The 27,862-nt window shown below is 44.3% G+C and overlaps 1 protein-coding gene across 1 annotated transcript; it reads right to left on the minus strand.

The window, feature by feature from the left end:
- Window positions 1–91: 91 nt before the first annotated feature.
- On the minus strand, window positions 92–27,862 carry LOC142980875 (uncharacterized). Its single transcript, XM_076126447.1, has 2 exons — window positions 27,700–27,862; window positions 92–4,142 (listed from the first exon to the last, which is right to left on the minus strand). Exons 1-2 carry the CDS (start codon window positions 27,721–27,723, stop codon window positions 3,405–3,407), a joined length of 762 nt encoding a protein of 253 aa, XP_075982562.1. The 5' UTR covers window positions 27,724–27,862; the 3' UTR covers window positions 92–3,404.

Genomic DNA, 27,862 nt, shown 5'->3' on the forward strand with positions numbered 1-27,862 from the left:
ACTACCCTCACTTAATTTCCATACGTAATGAGTAAAAAGGGTGTGTAATAATATGAATTGTCTTTGTGTGGATGTGAATAAAAGGCTGAGATTCTTCAACAGTAAATATTTATTATAAAAATTGCTTTTATAGCCACATTTCTGTTTCTATAATATATATAATATTTATGTTCATTCTTTGTGCCATTGTTTCACAAAATTATTCCTGTTCTTGTTATTTTCGATACAACGGCTTAAACAATAATATATTACAATTATATATCTTACATTAGACAAATCGAGAAACGATTTTGAGAAACTCCCAACATAATGAGGAACAATTTAACAATTCGATGTGCAAATATGAGCCCCTCCAAAATGGTATTCTCAATTTACTAACGAGAGTATTCTTTCTAAAATATATTCACAATAGTTTCAATAAAAATCCTGTCATTTTTGGTAACCAATGGCAATGAAAAACACTAAGGAAAATACACATATACAATGTTATCGTAAAGTTACGTATGAAAACGTCGCCACAGCTTCTTGGAAGCGTGGCGACTAAGAACAGACGGATGCGACGAGGAGTCTCCCTCTCATCACCATTATTGCTGGGTCTCGGTGCCTCTCCGCACCGACTGCACCGCCTGCACCGGCTGCACCGTCTCGTGCACGCAACACAAACGACAATAGTAACGAGTATTCAATACAGGGTAATCAAGGGCACACCGCTTACGTTTTGTACAAAATTTTACAATCAAAGTACATACATCTTATTATTTCGACATCGGAGTGCTCACGACACACTCGTCTGCCGGTCTATTTTATGAAAATGACAGGATAAAGGAGTTTCTGTACCTACATTATATTGCAAGCAATTGCCGTTTTGTTTTCCTGGCGGACAAATATCAACGAATATATCACTAATCAATATAATTTAAGAAGGTTGACTGAAAGTTTGGACTAATTAGGTTTAAGTACTTTCGATACATTCATTTAGTAGTTGTGCGTCAGGAATACAAAAGGTTGACTCAAAAATGTTAGTACAAATATATAGTAAAATGTAATAGGTAGGTACAAGTGAAACAGGGCAATTTGCCGGAGAGTCGCTAACTTACTTAAGTAAACCATCACAACCAACCATACGGACATCATCAACAAAATATCTAACGCGAAATAATAACCCATAAAATAAAATAGATTGAGCTGATCATTCAGTTACTCAGTGCATCACTTATGAGTTTACAACCCAAAATTATAACTAAACGTTGTTCATGTATATTATTGGTCTGTACTGGCGATAAAATTTTGTGACATCTTATTTATATTATAATGCATTAATATGTAACTTGTAAATCTGTACTTGTTGAGTGTATTGGACAGAATAGAGGTCGTATTATACAACAGGGCGGCGGCACGGAGCCTGCGATGTGATGAGCTGCTACCCGACATTCGACATCGATATCAATAAAATTATTACTTTACATAATATATTTACAACGGGCGCGAATCACCACGCCATAATGCCCATCTCCGTATATTATATGTACACTAAATTTAAGAACATAGTTTTCTCTCATTAGCTACCGAATCACAATTCAAATATTTGAGTAATTGACAACGGTGGACAAACATGCGCCGGAGCACTAATGCATCTTAATATTGAAATTTGTACTTTGCTCTATTAACAGTCGTGCTAGGTATGTTTGGTCCATGCAGTCACAATTCCGTGGTTCGCGCGACGCCGCTGCGCCTTGCGGGGCTGTGCTCCACCGACCTTCTGGCGGACCGATCGTTTAAGTACGAAAGTGAGTCACCTTCGATGTTACAGGTGAGGCACATTATAACGTGTAGAGGATAGTGAGTGGGTGGCACCGTAAGCCGATGGAAGGTGGAGCACAAGTCCTCGCTAGAGCAGCGAGCGTCAAGTGTTCGGAGCGCGCCACAACCCGATGTTACTAATGAGAGAACGGATGACACCTCGTCAGATATTTATGTTTCGACGAGTTAGTTCGTAGTCTGTCTCTGTTTAGGAACGACGGGTTGTTCAACATGTTTGCTATTGTTACAATTATCAACTTGTATGCTTTCTCAAATCTCAATGCATTCACAGAGTTCGTCATCGAACTATTTTTGATTGTGAAAATCTTAATCTGATACTTTCGGATGCCTTGTAACAAAAAATACTTCAGTACAAAACTAGAAGGAGACGTTTCAAATAAATTAAAGATTGTTCTAATTAGTTTTTAATTACGTATTAGGAACTGTAGTTCACTGTTAGTAGTAGTAAATAAACTATTCGATGAGACGAATTACAGTTATTTTGATTTATGCCTAAATAAAATTTCTTAATGACTATATTAAGTTAAAAGATCGTTACAAGGCATCCGAACCAATGGACAGAACTCTTTCAATTCCGAAATATGGGCAATTTAAGTACCTACAGCCACGGTTCAGTCATGTATTACAAATTCCAATTATTCAAATGCACGATTCCTGTAATCATGAAACTTTCATAGTCACAGCTGGTAAGGCTTATTTAATTGACATCCAGTTCCGAGTGTTGCCACACTAGCGAGCGCCGTGTGGTGGATGTGGAACTAATGAAAGTTCATCAGTTACGTTAAGTACTTAGCTACTAGGTATTACAATTTGTTCGTCATTGTTCACAACAACCATCGTACTGCAGCAGCTTTACACAATAATCACGCGCTTATCAAAACGGCACATGTCCACACATTATTACTATATGACAATCGTAGAGAAATCTCTTTCGTCACAGAGCGCCCCTAACTTCAGTGGTGGCCATCTCTCATCAGCGAGCTCAGCGCCTGAGTCTCGGGACCATCACTACCGGGGTTGATAGGAGCACACGTCACGAACGAGATTTCTGTCGTGTCAACAAAACCCAAATAAAAATAAAGTCATGCACGTTGTTCAGATACATTTCAATGAAAATATCAAGACAGAAATAATTTCAAATTGTCACTTTTTCTTCTGGTCAACGAAATAAATATAGTTTATATTTTACCTAATTAATTAATAATTTCAACAAAATTTCAAACACCTGAGTTTTAATTTAAACGATAATAACGTCATTAGCTAAGTCACTTTCATTCGGTTTGGAATTCACTTAAAGAAAATAAAACTATCAAAAATAACTCGGCTCGCATTTAAGTCCTGCGTCACGTCCGAAGCTAGCACCTTCCCTTTTGCAATTACATAATACTAACTACTGACTGCGTGTATGCGTCGCGTCGCCCCCTCGACCGCGGGGCGCGACGCGTGGGTCGCGTGGAGCGCGTGGGGCGCGGCGGCGGCGGCGGCGCGGCGCCTCCGACTAGAAGTGCCGCGGGGGCTGGGCGCGAGGCCGCCCTATCACAGGCTCAGTGCGGCGCGGGCGACTCCTGCCCGCGCGCACTGCACTAACTCGTCGGCACTAGCAGCCGCACGAAACTGTCCTCGCTCCAGCCCCAGTCGTCGGGCCACGTGTCCTCGGGGGGGTCCAGCGCCGACCGCGACGACAGGCTCAGCACCGAGCCCCAGTCGATGGTGCGCTGCTCCTCGTCACCGTAGCCCGAGTCCCGGTCGGGGGGCGGCGGTGCAGGGAACGGCGTGGCGCGGCCCGCGGCGGGGTCTCGCGAGCCCAGCAGCTCGCAGCGCGCCACACCGCCGGTCACGCACGCCGGCTCGAAGGGCGCCTCCTCCGCGCTCTCGCGCTCCATCTCCCTCTCGATGCCACGCAGCGTGTTGCAAACGAGTACAGATCGCCGAAGCGAAGGATCCGCCGTCTGGCGCAACCTCGCCAGCTTCAGCGCACACAGATTCATCATCTTGAACCGCCTCTCGCGGTAACAACGTCGCGAGGCGCAGCGGCCGGCGGCGCGGCCGTCGCAACAGGCCCGCGCCGCGGCTCCGCCCAGCTCCAGGTAGGACTTGCCGTTCTCGGCACGAATGGTATCATGAGCGCCGCACCAGCCGCCGCACCAGCGCCGGCGGCACGCGCGCCGCTCCTCGTCCTCGCTGCGCCAGCAGTCTCCGCCGCCGGCGCCGGCCGCCACGGCCTCGAGCCGCGCTATCGAATCTTCCCAGCGCGCGACCTTGCCGCCGCCCTCGCACGGGGAGCCAGCGCGCCGCTTGGCGCCGCACCCGCCGCCCGAGCCCTGCAAAACCAAACACAACACTGTTAATTACACATCCTGTAAAACAACTATCCACTAGAGATTCCTATCTGTATTTCACGTTAAGTTACAAAAATAAGTAAGTATAATAATATTTACAAATAGTAATAGTACCATCACAAACATCCGAATCGTTCGCAATGACAGTGACATTTATTTTCATTACGTACGTCCAAATGAAAACTAGAAAACTCATCTGTGAGTTCTTATATGAACGGAATTACGGAAAGTCGAAGCGGTTCATAAAAACAGACTCGAAATCTAGTCATCGTAGTGCATGGGTGGTGGTTACCGTATATCCGGATGTATAAATTACTTGAGCTAGAAGACACGGCACAATAGTGCGTGGGCGCGGGCAGCAGCACGCCGCGCGCTCGCCTGTGCATATAGTCGGGCGCGCGGACGGTGGGAGCCGCCGCTCTCTAACTACCACGTCAAGTACCGTAAGCTGCGCCGCGATGCGATATACTCCATGGAAAATTTATAGAATGTATTGGAATACAGTTTGGAAACTATCTCAAAATTATAAGTACCATGTTTTATTGTATTTGACGTAGACTCTATCACTTCGGCACCTTAGCAAATTTAACCATTGATTGGGTAGAAATGTCAACACGAATGAATTAATTTTTCTAGCTTGCGTTCAAATGGAAGCAGTTTCACTAGAGTTCTGTCAGAATAACATACGGGTGGCGTGCGAAGGTACCTGATGGGGTGCACGGCTATTGTGCGCGCTCCGACCCTACTCAGTTTTTTTTTGGGCGACAATGCGCTCCGGGAGCGCAGCCCTTAGGGTCGGGGAACGTTCAGGTAGAGGGCTGCGAGCAGTACGCACCCGCCGGATTACGTCTCCCTTATGCCGCCGGATCACATTCTTTTGGCGTCAGAAATATGCGCCATACTGTGTGAAGCGCTGGTTCACAACATCAGATACAGATAGACGTACTCTCGACATAGACTTGAGCCGATACTCCATGCTCTACACGTATTATTTTATTCTTATCTTCATTTTAAACTTGAATAACAAGCTATCATGGTAGCAGCTGCAGCCGGACTCTTTAGTATACTAAATGACGGACGTGCAGGCGACGAGGGCGCGTTGACTTTTACCGCAGTAACGCATATTCATGAAATTACCATCGCGCCGATACATTGCTGGTTCAGTTAGCGGTCGACGTTCAATTTTGCGATGCATCGGGCCGTCGAACATCGTGCGTGGCGATGCATACGTTGTGGAAAAAAATAAAATAGTAAGTGGCAAAGTCCAGCAGGCGGCAGATGCCTCTACACCTGCCGCTACAATTAGGTGGTACACGCGTTTTCGCAGAACCTGCCTAGATACACTAGCGTTTTTAAACCCTATTATTTATATGTATAGATATTGTATGTCACATGGAAATTACAAATACTGAAAGCAATGCATTAAAAAACCAGGTATTTTTATTCACAATTCTTTATAGGTACAGTTTATTTAACATTGCGTTGGAGTTAGAATCTATGAAGAAGTTTTTTTATAAACTTCGATTTCAATAGTAGAGACAACTTGAAGCGTAATGTAGCTACTGTAAGTACAAAACAAGTACCTAGTTTAGTGGAGTAGTGAACAAGTTGGCAGGTAAAAATTTTCAAATCAAAGATTTTCAAATATTGGTTTGTAGGTATAGAGAGGATAAACGAATGTACAAAAGCTAACGCATGATCGGTTAGTAGGTTGCAAGCGGCCGTGGCTGTCAGTGTTGCGAGTACTTGCGAGCGACCACGACACCGCCGAGCCATTGCGTTGACTCAGCGACCACTCATCGCAACGCTGCAAATAATCACTTTGCGTCACCCCTTTATCGCTCCGCGGAAAACGTGCCACCTCACTGTACTGTGCGATTACTGCACGCCTCTACTCTACACCTACTGTTCATTATAAGAAAATTATAAGCGAGCGCGACAGGTTTTCAATATGCAGAAATACCTAGATAATATCTAGCGTGAGGTAGTATCACGCGGCGCCTGCGAGCGCTATATGTATGTAGCAGTGTCGTCGCCAGCGCTGGCGCTCATGAAAATAAATTTAGTAAATGACGTTGGCGCGCGGCGTTGCCGCTCCGTGCCTCTGGAACGCGGCTGCGCGCCGTTGCCGCTCCGCTCGCTCTTTCTAATCTTGTCGTAAAGTTCTTTTTCTGATGCGCAGCGCGTCGCTCGTTCTCTCCGCTCGAAACTTGGAAACGTCAGACGTTTATTTTATCGCTAGTCTCGGATATACGGCATTTTATAACCGTACCGCTCGCTATAGCGCGAAGCGAGGAGTTAGTGCTTATTCAAAATAACAACCATAAAGAATTCTACTATATGCTTCGAGAAGTCATACTCGTCGACGAGTCGTCGGAGCGACGCTATAATAGCGCCTCTCGCTCGAGGAGGTAGGAAAAGTTCGGTCGGCGAGGCGAGTCGAACGGAGACTTTCTATGGCATTGTGGAGACCAAATAGACGGCGGCACGGCAACGGCATTGCCTCACAGCGGCACAGCCATGTCGAGCGGCGCGGGTCGGCGCGGGGCGCGCGGGGCGCGGGGGCCGCGGGCGCGTCGCTGTGTGCGCCGTGCACGTGCACGCGCACACACGCGCGCACATAATAACATCGCGTAGCGGCCGCGCTGCTATCTAGCGCTACACCTACCTACGCTCCGCGCGCCCGCCGACTCGCACAACAATCTTATATTATACACCCAACTATAAACCGGGGTAGATAGCGTGGGGTGTACCGTGTACCGTACCGGGATACGTTATGGGGTCGCTCTACCTATACACCAGAATGTTGCCGTATTTGTATGAATTACTTATAAGTACCTAAATTATATTTGCCACTAAAATGATTTTTTTTGTTAATTAACAATAATAGGATTTAATACAGGGTAAGATAAATTAATTATTAATAAGAAATAAAGGAGAGCCAGTATAATGAATACACTAGGTAGTGAAGTCACGAATGAATCGACTCTACAAGTAGGTAGAGTTTTATAAAGCTGTGTTGAGTGCATCTATTTTTGTTTCAGTCGCGTTTCTGTGACAATTTAGAGCGGTACGAGAGTAACACAAGTTTCGTGTTTATGTGGAATACATCGATGGCTGTATAAATAACGTCGATTGTTTACGACGCGACGGTCATAACATCGTAGTAGATTTTTATTTCATTTTTTGTCGTTCATTCATGAAACAACGCGAAGAGGCTGCGCTATTACAGTATCGGAGCGATTGAATGACCGATTAAACCATTAACGCTCCTTTTCAGTACAATAGAGCACGTGACCGCGGAGGTGGTAATTTCATTCATTTCGGAAGGGCTGTTTGTAGACGTAGTCGGCCGGATTGTTGTACTTTACATTAGTAAAGTCGTGCACTTACACATGGGTACGATTGGTATTTCTTGACATTATTTTTTTGTGGTTATTACGATTCTCTTACAATTATTTTTAGCAAATACCTGTATGAATAATATTTGATAAAAAGTTTCCTTGGTAACTATCAAGGTTTCGTCAATGTTTCTCACTAAATTCCTAGACGTTTCGAGTTTATGAGTGTCAGGCGACTAGCTCGGAGACAATGAATTGTCAAAAAAGATGGAGGCTAGCGCGCGGCGAGTGTGCACGATCGGTGAGAAGGCAGCCGAGGCTGGTCGCGAGCCTCCGCCAGGGCTGCCCGACGCACCTGCCGGAAATTTACTGCCGCAGCCGCGTATTACTTCTCCACACGACACAGCTCCAAACCTCATAATACTTCCTTTAATTTATTCTTTATTTACCGAGTTCATACGAGACAATGCTGAGAAAATATAGTATTATTATTTAACTATCATCATAAACTTGCAAATTTGAACCGCGACGTGAGTGGAAGGAATGTTAAAAATAAAATACAGTGATTATGGTCGTGCGAGTCGGTCGGAGCGAGCGGGCGGCAGTGGCGGCTCGGGCACCGTCGGCCAGCCCTGGCGCACGCACATTTCCGTGAGCGGCGAGCGGAGAGCGGCGAGGCCGAGCGCGCGTGTGTGCGCGCGTGTGCGCACGCGCCGCTGTGTGTGTGCGCCAACCAGTCCCACATCCTGTTTGGTGGGCCGTCGCTCGCGCAGCTTCGTGCCGTGCTTCTGTCGAGCTTTTTATTTCACGCCTCTGGCTACTGCTCACCCGTGTACGATTGATTTTAACACTAGTTGTGTAATCTAATTTTTTGCCAACATCTTACCGTAGCTGATCGAGTGGCTTTCATGTCAAGTTTGACTTAAGATAATTTTTAAGTATGAACTTTAACCCAAGGTGGTGTATGTCGAACTCCCCTTCTATAGATAAATAGAATACGCGGCACTTTGAAACTTTGAAGTCCATCAGCATTTGATCCAGAATCGCAAGGTAACCTACACTAAGAGGCGACAGGAATGACAGGAAATTATAGAGAAATCACATACAATTTGAAGCAACAGTTCTTCTCGAGTTGGAACACCTCGTCAATTATATTACTTTAATTTCCGCACCACACAAGACTGGGTGGGATTTGAAAATTGAGTTCTAGACTTCTATTTCGTAAATACATAGATACCTACCTACTTTAGTTTAGGTTATCAACCGCGAACTTGCAAAAATTACGTTACTTATAAGAAGTCATGCGTGTCAGTAGAGAGTGAGTAGAAGTCACTCGTTACATACAATGCATAATGGCATACTTCATCAAAAAACAGATAACTTTGATTAAATTTGTTAAATTTAATCTTCTACCTAATATTTTTTTCTGTTTAAACACTTCATTACATTAAACAAATTAAAATCTGTAACAAAAACCAAATACTTTACGTGTGACGCATTATTTGTTACAAGAAATCTATCTATTAACACAGTTAAGTGGCATATCACTGAGCCGCTTTTGTTCGATGACAGATTGTTTGAATGGGCGCCACAAAAAGCTCATAATCTATGCGAGTACCGTTATGCAAGTGTCAATAGAGTCAAATCATTTCAAGGTGAAGATGGAAAAAAATGAACAACAGTACAAAAGCAAACAAAAGGAATCCCTCAGGAATGCGATCCCGCATAAAAAGAGAGGGAATTCCCGAAACGCATTGTTTACAATGAGCGGAGGCGTGCGAGCTGACGCGTTATGCGTTTATTATGATGAGCGCGCCCGCCGCCCGCGCCGCGACCACTCCATGCAATGAAAGGGAAAATTGGTAGTTTTTGTCGGTAGAGCGCGAGATGACGCACGCTTCCCCGAACGCAGCCACCGGCGGCTGAATGATCGGAATGTCGGCCGGAGACGTTTCCTTCTACGAACGTGAGCTACGCCCTACGCAGAACCCACCACCGCTGCCGCTCCGCCTAACTGTTCCCTTTAACACTATCACTGTGACCCATTAGTGCCTTGTTGCACGATACACAACCTCTTTATCTTACTGTTACCCAATCAAAGGTTAGTCGGTTCCCAGCTACCCAATTTTTGACAAACCTAATAAATATAATGAGAGTGTTCGATTCTCGCGGTGTCACTATCGTCTAGTAGCTAAAAAGTGCAATTGACATAAAGTGATTAGGCGGGCGTGCAGTCTCAGGACGTGGACCGGTTCAAGGTACTTTAATACGCTTAGCACTCTGTAGTGACATTGTCAGACGCGGCGGCGTGCAATATGCACGTCAGTATAAATCACACCGATCTGCAGGGGTGGAGTTTATATCGCTCTCTTTAAGATAATAAATCAGGTGGCGGCGGCGCACGCGGGCAGATAATGACGTCACTGGCACGTATCTCGGAGAATCCCCGGAAGAGAGCGAATAAAATAAAAATGTCACGTAGCGATCAGCTGTTGGGCGGTGAGCGAGCGTGACGGGCGGGCCCGCGCCTCGCGCCTCGCACCGCAGCGATACGCATAACGACGCCGCAATAAAACTTATTTTTATGTTTTTCGCTCACAATGGCCGCGCGAAGGTCGAGCTATCTAAATGGGTCAATACACTCTGCGTAGTACGAGCGGCGAACACGTGCTCCCGCGTTTGTAAATAGCGAGATATCGGCCGATTGTTGCAGTGATTAATGGGGGCGCGTAATGACTCGGCGCCGGCCCACCGCCGCCTCGCCGCCCGCGCCGCTCGCTAATATGCTCATTCATCGCTTCGACACTATTATTATTTGCTGGTCGGAGATGGTTTTGTTCCGACAATCGATGCGACGACATTAGGGCGGTCAATGTCAAGGCTGCACTTGCTATGCGCCGCCCGCCGCCCGTGCTCAATGCTAACCTCTCGAGCGCCCCAACGTCAAAATTCAAATATACCGTTAAGCGTCCAGGCCTAAAATGGCGCGCGAAATTGAATTGGCGGTTGGCGTTTAAGCGCCGATTCCGTCATATTTTAATACTAACACCCTAGTCATACCTTATATATTTGAAATCTACATAAAATTTGCTATAGATTAAAAAAATAAACCACAAATAATATTTGATAGTGGTAGTACAATAGTCGATTTAACCTGAATATTGTGTGCTTTAGCCATGTGTTTGAAGAAAGTCTAATAAATATTTTTAGGCAAAAAAAATTATATGACGAAAGGTCTTATCGTGTAGTTAATGAATAATGACATTAAAATCCAACTGTAAAATATACTCAAATCTTTAAAATTAGTTAAAAAAAGGATTTACAATATTGGTCATAAAGGAACATGTCGTTGGGTCAGATGTTGTTTAAGGTGCTCTCTGGCCTATATCAACCACTTATTCAAGTGTGTGCATTAGATCGTCGTCTCATTTCATCAGCTTCAATGTCAAATATGTTTGAAAGGGATAAACATAGGTTTAGCATTTCGTTTTTACGTTTTTTAAATGTAAGATCGTTTTGCCGTACCACGGTGGCGGGACGCTTGACGGGGGTAGAACATTCAACCGTGACACGGTGGCCGGGCGCTTGAGAGGCTAATTGTCTACGAGTTGAGGCGACCCCGTTATGTCAATTTACAGAGCTGAATTGTTACAACGTCCATTTGTGCATTGACTGCATACAGACAGTTTGTATATATTATGCACTTGGGGAATTACTAGTGTATCGTGTTTCGTGAAGTTGTTATGTTACAGATTAAAGAGCGTTATAGGACAGCACATACATACATAACAAAGAGCCTGAAACGGAGTAGATCTAACTAAACTAACAGATTTAAAAACGCATGGTTATCATACTACTAAGGTTTTTTCAGCAATCCGAATTTTTAACTAATATTATTAATTACTGAATTTGAAAATAATCAAACGTTTTTGCATAAATACGTCTTATGCAAGTAGGCAGTGCGCGTTTATGTCTTTCAGTGATAAGTACGTGATCACGTGTGTTACGTTAGGGCGCTGGGCAGAGTTGTCAGGTGCGGAGGATGCACCGGTAGAGAAATGTAAGCGGTGTCATCGACAGGCGGGCGATAAGGGCGAGGTTATCAATGGAGACATCTCCATACGCGCACGTGGCGGCCGGCCACGACATCTCGCGCCCATTCACTATGAAGACGCCCCCGCCCCCCGCGACCGCGGGCCGCGTCTCCCCGCGCGCACCCCTCACCCCCCTCACCCTCCGCGGTGCATCCATGCAACAAGTTAGGGCACAGGTTCTGTCTTGTAAGGAGTTCCGGAAGACAGCGTGCCGAGTAACTCGCGGACGCGCGCCCTCCGCGCTTACTACATATCTAACGCACATCATTCACTTTCCTCGCTTTATACTACTGATGTGACGCGTTTGTGTTCGTGATTGTTACAATTATACAACCTCCTACCCAGTCTTTGTAACTACAAGCCTCAATTCTAAAAGAAATATCATCTACTGTTTCGCCGAAGACAACTTCTATTGCTCTTTTCGTCTTCTCTTTATCATATCAGAGTTCTTATGACTCTACTCCACTCAAATAGAGATTAGTGAAACTCCGCATAATAGCTAGAAGCACTCTGATTCGTACAATTTACAAAACATTTTGCATTAATCGGTAAAATCAGCGCCATTATACATATGTAACACAATTCAAATAAAGTTCTCGTAAAACATGGCGGTTCAAACACATTTTCCAGCTTCGTGATGCCCAATTAAATATGGATGTGATTGAAAAACGCGTGTCCGGTAACGAGCGTGTACATAATTGTTGGGCGGCGGGGCAGGCCCGGAGTGACCCAGTTGCCGTTGCCTGGCGACCCGGGGCTGCTCCCCGCCCCCCGCCTCACCTGCCGCCCGCCGCCCGCCACCCCCGCACTAAATAACCTGCCCGAAACCGACACCTTAGCAAAGGTCGTTCAACCGTCACAGAGGCAGTTGCTCTCGCGATTTTTAACCTCTACATGCATGCACCCGAGACACTCCTGACGCTTGCATCCCCCTCAAGCTGTATTTAGAAAAAATCAATACCTACATGAAAAAACTAATTAATTGTTCGTTAGTAATTCGCTGATGAAAGCTCTGGAAAATTGTACTGACATTTCATTTGAATCCAATGTTTTTCAGTGCAAATAGGGTGAAATGCACACTACGGTTGGAACTAATTACACATTTCGCAGTAAGCTGTACATAGTGTACCTATATGTCCTATCTATGTTTACGGGAACTGTTTTCACATTTGTTTGAGAAGCGTACTTTTATCAATAGAATCTGTGAGTGTGTATTTTAGTTGACTTATCAAACTAAGGATCACTATCATTTTGTTATGAGTCTGGAGCTCGCCTAATCAGAACTGGAACATTGATAGAACACTGGACAGATGTTGGTATTGGTTGCGGAGATGATAACAATAAGAAGTTTCCGAGTCGTGTGCACTTGAGCCGAGATGTGCCAACCGCGACGACTCCGCCGGACAAACTAAATGAAATTATTTTCTCTAACTCTTAAACATCGAGTGTTTTTTGTTGAGTCGAATAGAAAAACCTGCGAGCGAATAAACTTAATTGTTATAAGCCGCGTTTGCCGACTGCCACCCCCTCGAGTCCTAAGAGGGCGAGGGGGAGCGAGCACAGTTGTATTTCTCCGAACTTGTGCTAAATTTCACTTTCTCTGAAGACGTTGTGCGTAGACTTAGCCACCCACCGCGTCCCCGTCCTCTCGCAAACTTTACAAAATAGTTTTGGCACTATTAGGTGTCTACTTCAGAATATTCTTCAATTGTCATAGTATTAATTAAGCTCGATGTTTAATCACACACATTAAGATACATAATTCCTGATATCTCTGTGTGTTTAATGAAAGTCATACGATGTTACTTTTTATTTAGCACAGAAGCTGTCGAACATGTATCTTCTGCGAGAACGCTTTCCACCCTCTGTGAGATGTCGTTATCTTAGCGAACCCTAACCGAGTAAAACATAAAAAACGTTAGTCAAAAAAGTCCTTCCACTCACAAAAACTCTGCCGCCTCCTCGCCCTCTGAAGTTATAAAACGCTGAAGGCGAGGCGGGCAGGGCGTGGAGCTTACGACCCTATCCCCTCGTCTTAAAGTCGAGAGCCGCTCGTGCGAGGTCCGCACACCAGCAAAGCGCCTGAAAGGCGAGCACACGAGCGTGGAAGCTTTAGCAAAATGAAAGCCGACTCGCTCTTAATTCACCAGCACATAGACGCGGCGTACGGACGTCGATAGCGCCCCCCTACGCCGCCCTCGGCTCGCCCGCCCCCACGCGCCGGGCATAAATAAGGGGGGCGAACTCGGGTTAACAAGAGAGTGAGCGCCCTCCCCCGCGGCAATGCTAGAAGGGAGAATTAAGGGGGCTGCGGCGAAGGACGAATTAAGGAGATGAGAGAGCACACGCTCTCTAGACGCGCCACCTCGCACCAGCAGGGAATTAAAGCAGAGCCGTTGTCACTGCTGCGTCGACCTGCTGCATGCCGACCTTTTGCTTCTGCATGTATACGAGTATATCATTTATGTACTTAGTGCACTACATATGTGTATCTGCGACTTTTGCCTAAGAACCGATGAAATATTTTTTTCTTAAATATCACACAACTCGTTCGATATTTTTGTAGAGCATAGAGATTTTAGTTGGATGAAACGTTCTTATTGTAATAAAAAAATAGTAGGATGCGCCTCCCTTGCGCCGCCTACGAGCCGTGTGACGTCACTGCTGCGTTTTCCAAGCACGTGAGCCTCTTCGTCACATAAATTACAAACTATATCCCACAGGAGTTAAGGTTTGTTTTCGACGAAATTGCTGGTGCTCCTTTGTCTTGCTCGTTCGGGGTAGACGAAAATGTTCTCTATTTGTACACTGCAAGGTTCAATTTTGCCGAGTCGGGCCGTAATGATCTTGGGAAGAGGGTGGGTATAAATTTTCCATGGGGGCAGACGGGGCGACGTCGCGCGAGGGCGCCGCTGAGTCACGGCGGCGGCGGTGCCGGCGTCGGCGGGGCACGGCGCGGGCGACGGGCCGGGGGCGGGACGCGAGCGGGAGCGGACGAGGGAGCGAACATATTGTAAGTATCTACCACTCACATGTCACAAAGTTTTCTCCGCATCGGGAAACTTTGTTAACGTCAACGGAGCACGTGGCCTTGCCGATATTATACATAATTGCTGCACGAGTTCCCGCTCAACATGTGACAACTTAGCGCCGACTTACTTCGACACTTACTTTGGATAAAAAAGCGAGTTACACATAATGTTTGCGAAATTCAGTGCGTCGACGTAAACCATCGCTAAGTTTTCGTTTATTGTGCGTTTGATTTATGAATCGTGAGTCATTACCGAGTGCTATTACCGTATAATATCCGTGTTATTGAACTTGTACTAGATCGTACATCGCACATGCATCGCTATATCGCTATCTACGGAACACGATATTAAATATACCTGGGAATAATCTTATTTATACAATATACATATTTTCTTAATTTCTTATGTATTATTATTTTTGTAGTGCAATTGATTTTTAGGTAATGTTTTCATTATTTTGAAACATCAGAAAAAGCAAAGAAAGAAACATGTTGGTCGTATCTTAGTAGTCGTGCAATCGGCTGCGTTACATCGGCTCGTCACCTTGAAGCCTGATAACGTGGCTGGCGGCGTGATAAGGGGCGATACTGCCGACAGTGCCGACCCGCCACACAATCTTATATTCATACTTTAACGCTATTGTATTTCCATTTGTCAACTGTGATTTCATAATAATTATATTAGACCCTTTTTATTAATCTAAAATCTAAATTTTCAGATTTCGATTTCGGATTTAAACAAATAGCTCTACTTGAATACAAGTAGACTATAGCAAAGTAGTCAAGGTAGTTCATTTATTTGTAATTTTGTCATACAGCTGTCAAATATTTTCCGTCATTTTATCTAATACATAGTCTGTTCGGTACTTATCCACAAGTGGTAAACCTGCGGCTATCTCATAACAAAGCATTGAAAGTTTTCATGATCAGCATTAATTGATATCTATGTCAATAATGTGTTATTGTAAACAATTATTGCTTCATCGTCAATGAACGCTTAGGAATATCTTTCTAGATTTTGTTCTTCACAAAGTTCAATATATTTTGTGTGTGTTTGTAAGAGCTGTTACACTGTTTATAATAATACTCATGCTCGCTCGTGTTAGCTACGTACTATGCCTTTATAGAAACACAGCTAGTCCTAGGCTGACTGTTACCACCCGACTGAAAACAACTGATGAATTCATTAATTCCCGTATGTATGCGTGTCGACGTTTGTTCATGAATAGGCTGTATTTTAGTTTTTCCTACAGTTTTCCACGTCGGTACGTATGAGACGTGGTGCGGCACCGCTCGAGCGGGCGCCCACAATGCTCAGCTTGAAGATCCGCCGCTGTTGCCAATTACATTATGTACAAGGAGGGGGGCGCAGCACCCGGCCGGCGGGGGGAGGCTCACTTATATAAAGCTCCCTCCCCTCAACGGCTTGGAAACTCACAGGTTATAAAGCGCGGGAATGAGTTTTCGCGCGCAAACTTTATCGCGAAAGCTCGCGCTGAAGCTTTTTCACGAGCTTAGCCTAGTTCGATGACATCCACGCTTAGGATAAATTTTACTGTATGAAGTTTTTTACGTTAATGCTATAATTTATATAAGTACAATAAATATAATTATTGAATGAACATCGACATTTTCATAGCCATTATTTATTTTTCAAAATGCATGAAGGACTTCTTCTATGTTGTTATGCTTCAAATACATTACGTAAAAACAGTTGAATACAGAAGGAAACAAAAGTCAGAGCGACCCCTCCTGGGCGGTCCGCGCCCGGGGAGCGCACAAAGACAGTCTCCCGAATTCAGTAACGAGCACCCGGGTCCGTTAGCCCATCGCCAACTCTCAGATTAGGGGCCCGTGCAACTTTCCCGCCAGTAGCGCCCTAACAAAAGACTTTTTATTCGGCGTCATCAGGTAATGAAACAGTACTGGATTATTAGTTTGGTGAGCTGCGTCGAGTGCGTCAGTTCATTCGGTGGTGGTGGGTCGATAAATCGATATGAGAGTGAGGTCAATACCGGGCAGCATGCTCAGCGTCATCGGGGCCGGCGGTGCTCGCGGCGCAGCTCGCGGCGGTGCGTGCCGGCCGCAGCAGCAGCTCGCGCCACTGCCGATGCTGTTTTGCATAAGTAATGACCGCCGCCGCCCCCGCCCCGCGCGCTCCCCCGGCTCGCCCCGTAGGCCTATCGATTGCGGCGGCGCGGGGCGGGCCGCATCGCCGTAATTGTCACACTGAGCGAGCTGAATTTCACTCCACCCTCGCGTTATCGACCTTACTACCCCCGCATAAAACCCACTCTCCGCCGGCAAGAATTACTGATTGAATACCAAATGCGTTATAGTCCGCTCTAAGTTTGGAGGCGGCTCGTAATAGAGCCTTCGAAGAGTCTATGACAGAGCTTAATTAGACAGGCGTGCGATGGCAACGAATGGATTTTACTTGTTCAATATTTCAGAGCGAATTAAAGCGCAAAGTGTTGTGACTGAATTAAAGCGTTCAAAATTAGTGGACCAGTGAACTGTACCGACACAACCTTCAGCGTGAGCGTGAGTGCCTAGTTGGCGCACTGTTTGCTCGACTCATTAACAGGCTCTCATACGGCGACAGACAAATATGATCAGTCGTGAACAAGATCTTACTCAGAGCGATAGATAATATGCCAATGTTTCAGGTTAGATCTGCACGCCAAAAGTTGTTTTGATATGTTTGTGGTGCAAGTCGAGCGGCACTTGGGAGAGTTCGCCGAAGGTGGACACATAACACGCACGCTGCTCGCACGCAGAAAACAATAATTCCGTATCGTTTCGTGCGACAGAGCGTGCGACGTCGCATCGTATGTATTAATAGTCGTCGTCTAGGCGAGCTCGGTTTTTTAGCGCACCAGCAACGACGAAAGTATGGAGAAAGTGGCGCGTTGACGTCACACACACACGCGCAGCACACGCGTGCCATACGCTCGACGGACGAAGACAACGTGACAGCGCTCTCTGTGCTCGATACCGCGATGTCTTGCTACACGCCGACGGTTGCAACATCACTCTGCATGAGAAATACGAGGCGGCTGCTCGAGCGATACGCAGTGCCCCCTCTCGACACGTTCACTTGCTCAACCGAAATGAGTTTTAAAAAATACGTCCGCATTGAGCTCACATCGAAACAACGTTGGTTAATCACCAGAGCTGACGAGTCCAAGGCTCGCGACCGTTCCCCAATCTTTTCATAATTGGATCTTATACGGGCGCGTCGTTACTGCATGCGGGCTACTATCATTGGTTTGAGGTCACACTCCGTTGTTCGATGTTGATTTCCAGTGAATGCGAAATAATGCCCCATAAAACCGGGCACCTGTTTCGGTAGGAGCGCGTGGATAACCGAACAAAGGACCGGTCGTCTCACAAACACGATTCTTTATTGCGGTCCATTGCAGTTGTCATTGTCGATTGGTTACGAGCGAAAATCGCCATTGTTAGCGGTACATGACATAACACGACTCGTGCCCACGCGATCACAACATCTCAAAGCATAATAGTGAGAAAACAAATAAAGAAAGAGTAATGATCATCGATACGAGAGAAATGAATGTGTCGCACGCGAACCGCCGACAACTTGTACGTTCGGAACTAGATTAAATTGAGATCAAACGTGGTTCATTCATAATCTGATCACAGCGCCGGTAAACGTAGTACTTAAGTTTATAGAGGCTTTAGTTCAGCGGTTAGTCGGCTTAGCCGTGGGACGGCGCGCGCCGCCCGCGGCGAACAATTAATTAAATAAAGTGCAAGATGAAAAGGAAACCGAGCGGCCGATCAGCTGATCTGTGATTGATGCGTACATCATCGCACCCCGCTGCACGCACACAACCGGTTTAGGACCGTTATTATTTACAAAAAACAACATTGTTTATTTACGATTCGACGTCGATTATATCGTGTATCAATTAAGGCTCGCGTCGTTGACGACTTCACTCGCAAGGTGAGTGTCATTTTGTACATTTTATCCGGTGCGTTACATGGGTTCTTTTTATTGCAGACGAATATTAATATGTTGATTTATGTTCCAGTTATTATAACGTGGACATGAAGCGAGTAAGTGGATCTGTAGTTACAACAAAGAATCAGCAGTGAAACATTGCGGGTATTGCAGTCAAAGAAAATGTTTAATAAATACAACTTGATCAGTTTTTTCATTGCCAAAAAGAGGTATAAGTAGTGACGTCACCGGGCGAGCTTGTCGGAGGGCTAGAGGAGATTAGGACGGGTGGAGTTTATGCGGGGGCGAACCCTCGCCGCACCAACGCTACTAGTGGTTCTCGACTCGAACACAAAATCCAAATACAAAATTAATGTGAGACTATAACATTTTTCCACTTCTTTTGAATTTTAATAACAGGTAACTTAACTCAAATTATTTTATTTTTATAAAACAAAAACCACTATTAATTGCTAGATTTGGCAGTCTATGAGCGTTATAGAGTAATACAAATTGGTAAAATCGCGAGAGCTAGCAGAATCTCTAGTTGTTTATAAACCAAGCCAGTTTTGTCTATAACTTCGCAAGTGCAATTCGAACACCGAGTTATTCATATGCCTTTTTGATTTTAGCTATCGAATAAAAATTCGGAATGTAGTATTCGAGTTCGAGGATAATTCGAGTAACAACAAATGGTACGGGAGATCAAAGAGACGGGCTGGGGGGTGGGTAGGTGGATGCCTCCCGTCGCCGCCCGACGGGGAAATATGGTGAAACACACACAGTCGCTACTACATTACTGTAATTATCCAATTATTAAAAAATGTATGACTATGCATTCAATTATACAGTGAGATGTTAACTTTGACACTCCAAACGTAGGTTTTTTCAGGGAATTGACTTCAAAAGGACGGTAATTCCTTTGTTATAATTTTAGTTGCAAGTGAAATTATAATTAAGTGCATGAAGCTCATAGAAAGTTTTATAAGTTGCTTTATTTTAAGTGATTTGCTATATTTCATATAAAAATCGATGAGCTGCGATGAAAACAGTTAGTTTTCGGTTATCAAGGTGTTTGCTGTAGAAATGAGTAAGCAAAACTGGAATTCCAGTGTTTCCTGTATAATGTTAGTTTACTTTATAATTTGTAAATTGTGAATAGTTGTCGAGTTTAGGAAATAAAATGAGCTCTAGGATTGTATAGAAAGAGAGTGTAAAGTAATCAAGTTGACTCTTTAGAATTTCATGTAGAAGTCACAAGTAATAAATCAGTAGATAAAGAAGAACACGCAGAACGTGCCTCGTGCCGGAGTCGAACCTCCCCTCTGCGGCTGATTACGACTCGGCGGTGGTGAGCACGAAGTAAGAATGAATTTTTAATGAACCCCATCCCCCTCGAGCGGCTCTCCCGAACAGTACGCACTTAGGAGATTAGTCCCGCGAGCGTTACACTTAACTTATAACAACCAACAACTACAATCTAAAAATATCTGCAGTATATTGTGTTCTAGCATTTCGTACATTTCACGCTTCATGTAACTAGACGTCAGCATTATCACTTTGAATAAACAAACAACACTCGATTTCTACAGCGAACATCTGGAACGTTAAGACAGCACTCGGTAGACTGATGTAATTGTCGGTGCATCTGACTGTTACGAGAGACAGGTAGTCCATAAACGCAAACGAGCCATAAAGCAATAAAATGATAAGACGACGACCCCACAAAACAATAACAATGTAAATATACAGTTTTATAGTGTAAACAAAAAGAATAATAAATGTGTTAGGTAGGCGGGCGGACGGCGGTGGCTGCGAGTGGCTGCGACTACGTCAGCGAGGGAGCGCGGCACGTCACGGGCGCGACGTCACGCCCGGAAGTCCGCACTAGATATATTTACTGTAGGCGTGCAGCGAGCAGCCGGGACGGGTTCAATGTCGAGTCGCGACTATCTATCGGCCATCAATCAGCAGCCGCTCGGCGAGTTCGCCGCCGCGCGCCCCGAACACCCGCTACCAAAGGACGCGACCGCGATATACACTTTTCCTCGGCCGCTTACTCGACTCGAACTCGTCCGTTACCCTCGCAGATCGACGTACAACACGCTGCTCTGATTACAGCACTCTCGATCCCGCGATAACATCGTGCACATTCCGCGCGTCATAATAGTTTGTTATTATTATGGTCGTAGTAATAGTAATCCACCTGTCTTCGATTCGCAGATATGAATCGAATCGATTGTCACGGTCGGTCGGGTGGTACATTATCATTTTCATTCATGGATTGATAGAAGTGTGTAATTTGATATCGGATCGAGTGGATATAGATTGTGCGTGACCGGCGGTACTCGGCGGTAGTGTAGCGGTGAGGTGTGGTGCGGTGCAGCAGGCGTCCGGGAGCAAGGCCGGCGCTGTTTACAAACTTCCGTCACGACTCACGAGCACTTGTCACTCGCCGACACTCGCGCCGCCGCCCGCCTCTCCTCGCACGACACACACGTGTCTACGCAAATAATAGCGAGCCCTCACAGTTGACATTGTCCCACTTCGGCCGGCTGCCTGCCCGTCTACACTTAGTACACTTGAGATACGATCACCGCTCATATGCAAGTCGCTACATTTAACATTTCTTGCTCTCGCGATCATCTCTTGCTACTATTATTAGTGCAAGAGCTGATGAGCCATGATGAGCCACGATGATCTATGACGCTGCAGATGATAGTATTCTTAAATTTAGAATGCATGCACCCTTGTGTAAGTGGTGCCCTACGCGGGGTGAGAACGAGGGGTGAATGCAATAGGGTGGCTCGCCCCCCTCGGCCCAGCACCCCCGGCTGCACAGTAGGCGCGTAGTAACTGCAATAACGGAGCAGTGAAAGTGTCGCGGGGCGCTTCAACCGTCAATGGGTGAAGACTTACTCCCTTCGCCCCGCCGTCTTGTGCTCAAACTTGTAGCTAATAGTACGAGCTTCCCTTGTTGGGCGCACCACTCGCACCACTCGCACCGCACACATGTTTGTCTTCACATCAACAATGTTGCCGTTTAAAGTTTCGCCTAGACAAAGCGCACTTCTACAAACTTGCTACAATATGAATTGAATTACAGTTATTATAGGAAGCCGTCGGCATGACAACGAACATTTGATCACAAAGGTGTGAGTGGTCAGAGTGTCGAGTGGTGTGACGTATGCGTCGCAGTGGACGTGCACATAAATGGTGTGCGTCTGGTCGATCGGTGGCAGATCAAGTATGTAAAGCGTACGTGAGCGGACACGGGTGGCGCGGCGGCGACAAGCAAAAGCAAACAAACGAGCGGAACGAGTACGTCGTCATTATCTCGAGTCATGAATGAAACGGAACGTAAATTGAAATGTATCGCGTGCCATAATCCGCGCGCATTAATCTCACTCAAACGCCGATCGTTGCGTAACACCGAGCACAACAAACGGCTCAAGTTCATTGATCCACTTAATGTCCGCGCTAAATGTGTCGTTGTTGAATGTCAAAACATTGTGTTACATAATTATCCGCGTATGCGTGAGGTGCGCGCGCGCCTACGTCCGAGTGCGCCGAGAGCCGATACTGTGCCGATACTCTATCAGGCCGAGAGAGTCAGCCAGGCGAATGAACGGCATGAACCGCATGAGCCGTGTGCCTCAGTATGCCTCAGCATGGCTCACGGTGGCACTCCGTGGCACACTGAGGCACTTCCGACGGTGATCACCCGGCCCGCGATACGTCATCATGTTTATTTATGAGCTTATGATTATAAAATGACGTTTACAACATTCTGATATCGTTGACCGGTTGCCGTATAATAATAACATTCATTCATTCATAAGTGATTAATGGTTACTACCTACCAAATAGATTTGTAGTATAAAGCTATTATCATAATTATAAACAAGATTTTACGCTACTTGCTGGCTGTAGTAAAACATTATTTACAAACATTCGAAGCAAAATCAAAATTACACTTCTGTTTTGTGTACTTTTAACAGTCTTGTTCAGGCATATAGTTTTTTGCTGTCGTTACTCTGATGACTCTACGAACCAAACTTTATGAACCACAAAAACATTTCTATTCACTATCATAATATATAAACTACTGTGTAACTATGAATATAACATCAATTCAATAATATGGTAAGATATACCAGGTGATGCATAAAATGTAGTACAATCCTATGAATGTGGTCCCAAATATAGTAAATTCATATTTCATAAAAAGTAAAATGAATAGAATAAATAAATGATAACCAAGTAAGAATGTTTCAGTTATAGTATGAGCGCAAGCTTCACGTGTCGAACAAGATGTGTAGTAAGTAGCGAGCGTGGGCCGGCCCGACGCGAGGTGCAAAACTTTAAGAGTTATTGTACTTGTTTAACTTTCGCCGCATTGCGAACTTGACCGTCAAAACAAGATTGCAATAAGAACATCACTCTTATACAATGACGTGAATTTACATAAATTATTGGCGGCGGCTCGTCTCCGGCGCGCGGCCGCTCCGCCGCCGTTTACCCAGATGCAATGTTTACATAGCCATCGTACACCAAACCAGAGGGTTCAACGACTCATATATTGTTTTATTGCCAGACGTAATTGGGTCGCGGTGCGACATTGAGGCCATAGGAAATTTATTTACAGCGTGGAAAAGACATTCCGCGAATATCAAACATTACTTTGTCATCATTCTGTGTTTGCATAAATCGCCGCCCAGTGAGCCGTCGGCTTAGAACGATATAGTAAGTCTTTTTAATAAATTAATAATTTTTTCTTTTTATAATAATGAATTGATAGCCAATTCTATCATTGAAGTATTTTAATGAGATAAGATTGCGATTTGTTCGTATCATGCTTACGATTAGACAATGATTGGAAAAATAACGTTTTATAGATATTATCAACTACTGGTTGCCTTAGTTGGATTCGTAGTCGTTTGTATATTACATCAGGTTAATGAGCAAGTAACCGCAAACGATGTATGAATGTAAGTTACACATAACAATAGGTTATCAAATAAAAAAATGGTAAACAAAGTAGTAACGGCCGCCCAATATAACAGTAATAAAATACACGAGTGCGTATTGAATTGGGTGCACCTGACATTCGCGTATATTTTTTCTAAACAGGTGCTGTCGCGGTGCACGGTGCGGCTGGTGTGGCCGCGTCATTCAGGCGGCGCGTGTCGATGCCCTATATTATTGTAGTGTCTTTCAAGTTCATTGAGTCACACAATGGGCATATAATTGGTCGTTAGCGTATGTCAAAACACGTCGGCGCGGCTCATAATGCTTTACATAATTAGGCTCGTTTGCATAAGCGATTATTATGCGTGTCTTCGCCGGTGACGTCGGCACCGCTATGGCTAATTCATTCATTTGTTTATGAGTTTACTATTACTTTTACTCCACGTGGTCGATTGTTTACAATGCGAGCGTGAATTTAACGGCAAATGTGTAATAAAAGTTGTTATTATTACGCGGTGCTTAAGGAGAGCTCATTGTGACGTTGATACGTAACGCGTAACGCGCGGTGATAGACGAGATTGTTTACATATTTGTTTATTTAACGTGCGTCGAGTTGGAGTGTACGAGCACGCCTACTATCATCAATGTTCTGATTATTATGACACAGTTCTAACAACGTTTGTTCACTATTGTTTACAATCAAAATCATTTGATCATTTTCACGCGTATGTCTCATTGAGTTTTCTAATGGCAACTAATATTATTTACACACGAGCATCTGTAAGCTGTTATTTTATCGTTATTTGGATTATATATAGTGAAACTGGAGGTAGAATATATGTTGATTGCTAGAAGCCTGTATCACTGGCTCTATGTTATATGTAGAGTCACACGGCGAGCTGCTAGAGTAGCTACACGAGCTGACAAACATCGCCGACGGAAAGTAAACCTGCGGGATTTCGAAGAAGCCCTGATATAAACGTTAGAACATGTCTCACACTATAATATGCTGTACCTGAGGTTATTATCACTACAGCATATTATAACATTGATTTATAAAGGTATTTAATTAAAATTCTTTAGTTGATGGAAATTTGACAAGCCTAATATGCCTGTATCCAAATCTTAATAAGTCTGTTTACTTATAAATCTTATTCCTCTATAATTTAACTGTGAAGTATAGGGCTACTTTTATGAATCAACATCTGATTCGACAAATATAATTGAGTTCAAATAATACTTGTTGCGATTTCTCGCCTTGAGACGTCACTTAAATCGTTATCAGTTATCTATCAAGATGTGGACTTGACCGCTAACAGCCTTCAGGTTCGGAGCCCTTTTTCACTATCGTTGGGCACAACAACACCGCACAGTCATGGTGACTCGCGGATTTCGTGACTTTTAATCATCTATCGTTTTTATGAAACTGTGAGTGGATGTTCGGATCGTTCACTCATTGCCGAGGTTAATAACATCATAAAACTAAGCGAACTATTTATTATGATAATATGTTTTGTGTACAGTCTGTCGATTTTTTTTCACGATCGCTGAGAAATTTGTTGTCTTTTTCATAACAATGCGATGAGATAACTATGAAAACGATGTAATTTGTGTAATAAACTTTTTATATGTCCGCGTGGAGTCGACTGATTTTTGTATACATTACTCAAGTCATACAAAAACAGTAAATAGAGTTTTGAGATTCGTTCGCAAGCAAAATATAACAATAGCGAGTTAGTAAACCGAGAGATATATGTGTGTGTGTGTCTGTGTGTGTTTTAAGAATATGTGAAGCATTTGTTACAGCGCTCATTATTATAAGTAGAGATAGAAATAACAGGACTTAGGAGTTTCAAGTTTAAATTTGCTCTATTCATAGGTCGTAGTCGGAACTTTTTGTTCCTGCAATTTTGGACTCAATGTCTTGGAGGCGAAAGATGAAAATCATTTGCGGGGGTGTAGTGAACTAGTAGATAAGTGTGTGAGGGTAGTTTGTGCATAGTTGGTGGTGCACGTGACTGCAACAAGTCGCATTCCACGCACCGACCGCCTCCCTGCGCCCCGCTAGGCCTAGCCCTTACTATACGATGCCATAGTTCCTTACTACAATTTATTATCAGAAAATACAAGCGGTTTTAAAATGTATGCAAATGTAGTACCGAATTAGTTATTTTCGTTCTTGTTACGTTGTTATTTTTAAAGTTGTATTTTAAGAATTCGGTGTGACATTAAATGTTACAAAGACAAATATTTCTATACGTTCATATCTTGGAAAGATTTGGATTAAAGCATATGACTTTATTCGACCCTTCAACCGAAACATTGGTAGAGGTAAAAATATACTTTTTTTGGGTGTTCAATCATAGGTTTTTATTTTTATGAAGTTCTATGTTTGTTTAACATTGCAATACATCTCAAACAAGACTACCTTTCTTTACAGGAAGAAGAATATGAATAATTTATTTTGGATTTCAAACAAAAGTTTTTTAAGTGTCACGAAAGGATGAACGTTGATGTCTTTTACTCGGCGTGTTACCTCGTAGAGGTCCGTAGAGGGTCAGACCCTAAATCTTACATAAGGTCTAAGCCTCGTTAGAGGATACTTAAACTTTAAAGTCTAATAAAAGAGGGATTGAAATGAACGAATATATTAGAAAAGGTGCTTTTCGTTTATGTGGGTCGTTTCGATGGCAATCGTTGGAAATAATATAATGTATGAAAAGGAATGTCAAAGGAATCCAAGCTAACAGGAGACTCGCCAATGGCGACTCCAGTCTCAGAGTAAATCTCAATAAGTGTAGTGGAGGAGGCGCTCTGGCCGGTGCTGGGCGGGGCGCCCCAGCCGTCGCCATGGCAACGCGCCCCTAGCGCGCGCCGCCGCTCGCACCACCAGGAAAACCCACCGAACGACCATCATATTCCTTAAATCAGCATTTTTTCCAAATAACTCCTAAATATTCGCCTACTTCAATGTTAGGAGATTTTTTATACAACCAAGGTTTTCTAAATTCGTCGATCAATGTCGTCCAGATCGTGATTGTTTTAGTATCATTCAGTTTAACGAATCGCATTGGACGCATGCATTTATTCATTACATACGAGTAAAAAGCACGACGCATCGTAAAAGAGTCCAGTAATATCGCAGCAATATAGAAAGTAAAGTGCGTTAGCGGCGGCTGGCGCTGGCGAGCCAACTCGCCGATAATTAATGTGGAGTCAGTGGAGTCGAGCGAGCGAGCGGGCGCCGCCAGCCTCGCCGCGCACACAAAAAACCCGCTCCGACACAAAAACACCCGTCGCCGGAGCGGGACGGCGCGCCGCGTGCGAGCGAGACAGACACAACTACGTATTTCTGTGACGAGTTCTCGCTCGCCTCGAGCGTCGCGCACTTATCGAGATTCGAGCCGAATACCGCGCTTTGATTTAAAACTCCACCGAATGCGCCCTTCTATCTATCACATGGCGTTTGACAGGTCGCCGGAAACGCGCCGAGCTGTCAGATTCGAAAAAAGGCGCGCATCTCCTTAAGACTTTTAATAACTATTTTATAAAAGTTATTAGAACCAAGAACTTAGACAATGAACGATACACGATGAAGGCAACGTTTCTGTGTTGCACAACGTTATTCTCGGTCCTACTCGAAACTAACAAAATATTAAAGTAGGTAGTACAGAAATAAGCTTAATATACGTCGGTAGAAAAACGAACGAACAAAGAGATAATAATGAAACATTGGAAAAAGCACCGATACATACACAAAAACTTCAAACACAACATAAACTAACTCACTGTTAACTGTTTCTCCAATAAAAAGTTTATAAAAGCCGTCCGTATTGCGATATTCTCCAAAAAGATATCAACGAATTCTCAAAAATTGTTACAACTACAGTTTTTTCTATAAAACTTAAAATTGAGGAATGCTTCACTTATGTCTATGTAAACAAAATCTTTAAGTACTAAATCCACCCATGGAATGACTAGATTTCGAGTTTAAACAGTATACAAAACTTTAAACAAAACTGTACCTCCACAATACAAAAAGTGAGACTGAGAACACAAGTCGAAATCGAAACAATTATGAAACATTTTATCTATGTCACAGAACTCCGTACAAAGTATAAGTATGTGAACTTACCTGGAAATCACTCCACATTTTCATGGGGATACACCATAGTTCCGATACGAAAACATCACACGATCACGATAACAACTGTCAAATGTGTCACAGCACGGCGTCACTGTCACAAGCGGGCAGGGTGGAGGCCGAGCGCAGACTGAGGCTGGCGCGCGGCGCTCGC

The sequence above is a fragment of the Anticarsia gemmatalis genome, chromosome 19, assembly GCF_050436995.1.
Source record: "Anticarsia gemmatalis isolate Benzon Research Colony breed Stoneville strain chromosome 19, ilAntGemm2 primary, whole genome shotgun sequence".
Lineage (NCBI taxonomy): Eukaryota > Metazoa > Arthropoda > Insecta > Lepidoptera > Erebidae > Anticarsia > Anticarsia gemmatalis.

Excerpts from the sequence above, each read along its gene's own strand:
- LOC142980875 (XM_076126447.1), bottom strand. The coding sequence starts at position 27,723 with ATGAAAATGTGGAGTGATTTCCAG. Across the intron at positions 4,143-27,699 it reads AAATGTGGAGTGATTTCCAG|GGCTCGGGCGGCGGGTGCGG; the intron begins GTAAGTTCACAT and ends TTGGTTTTGCAG.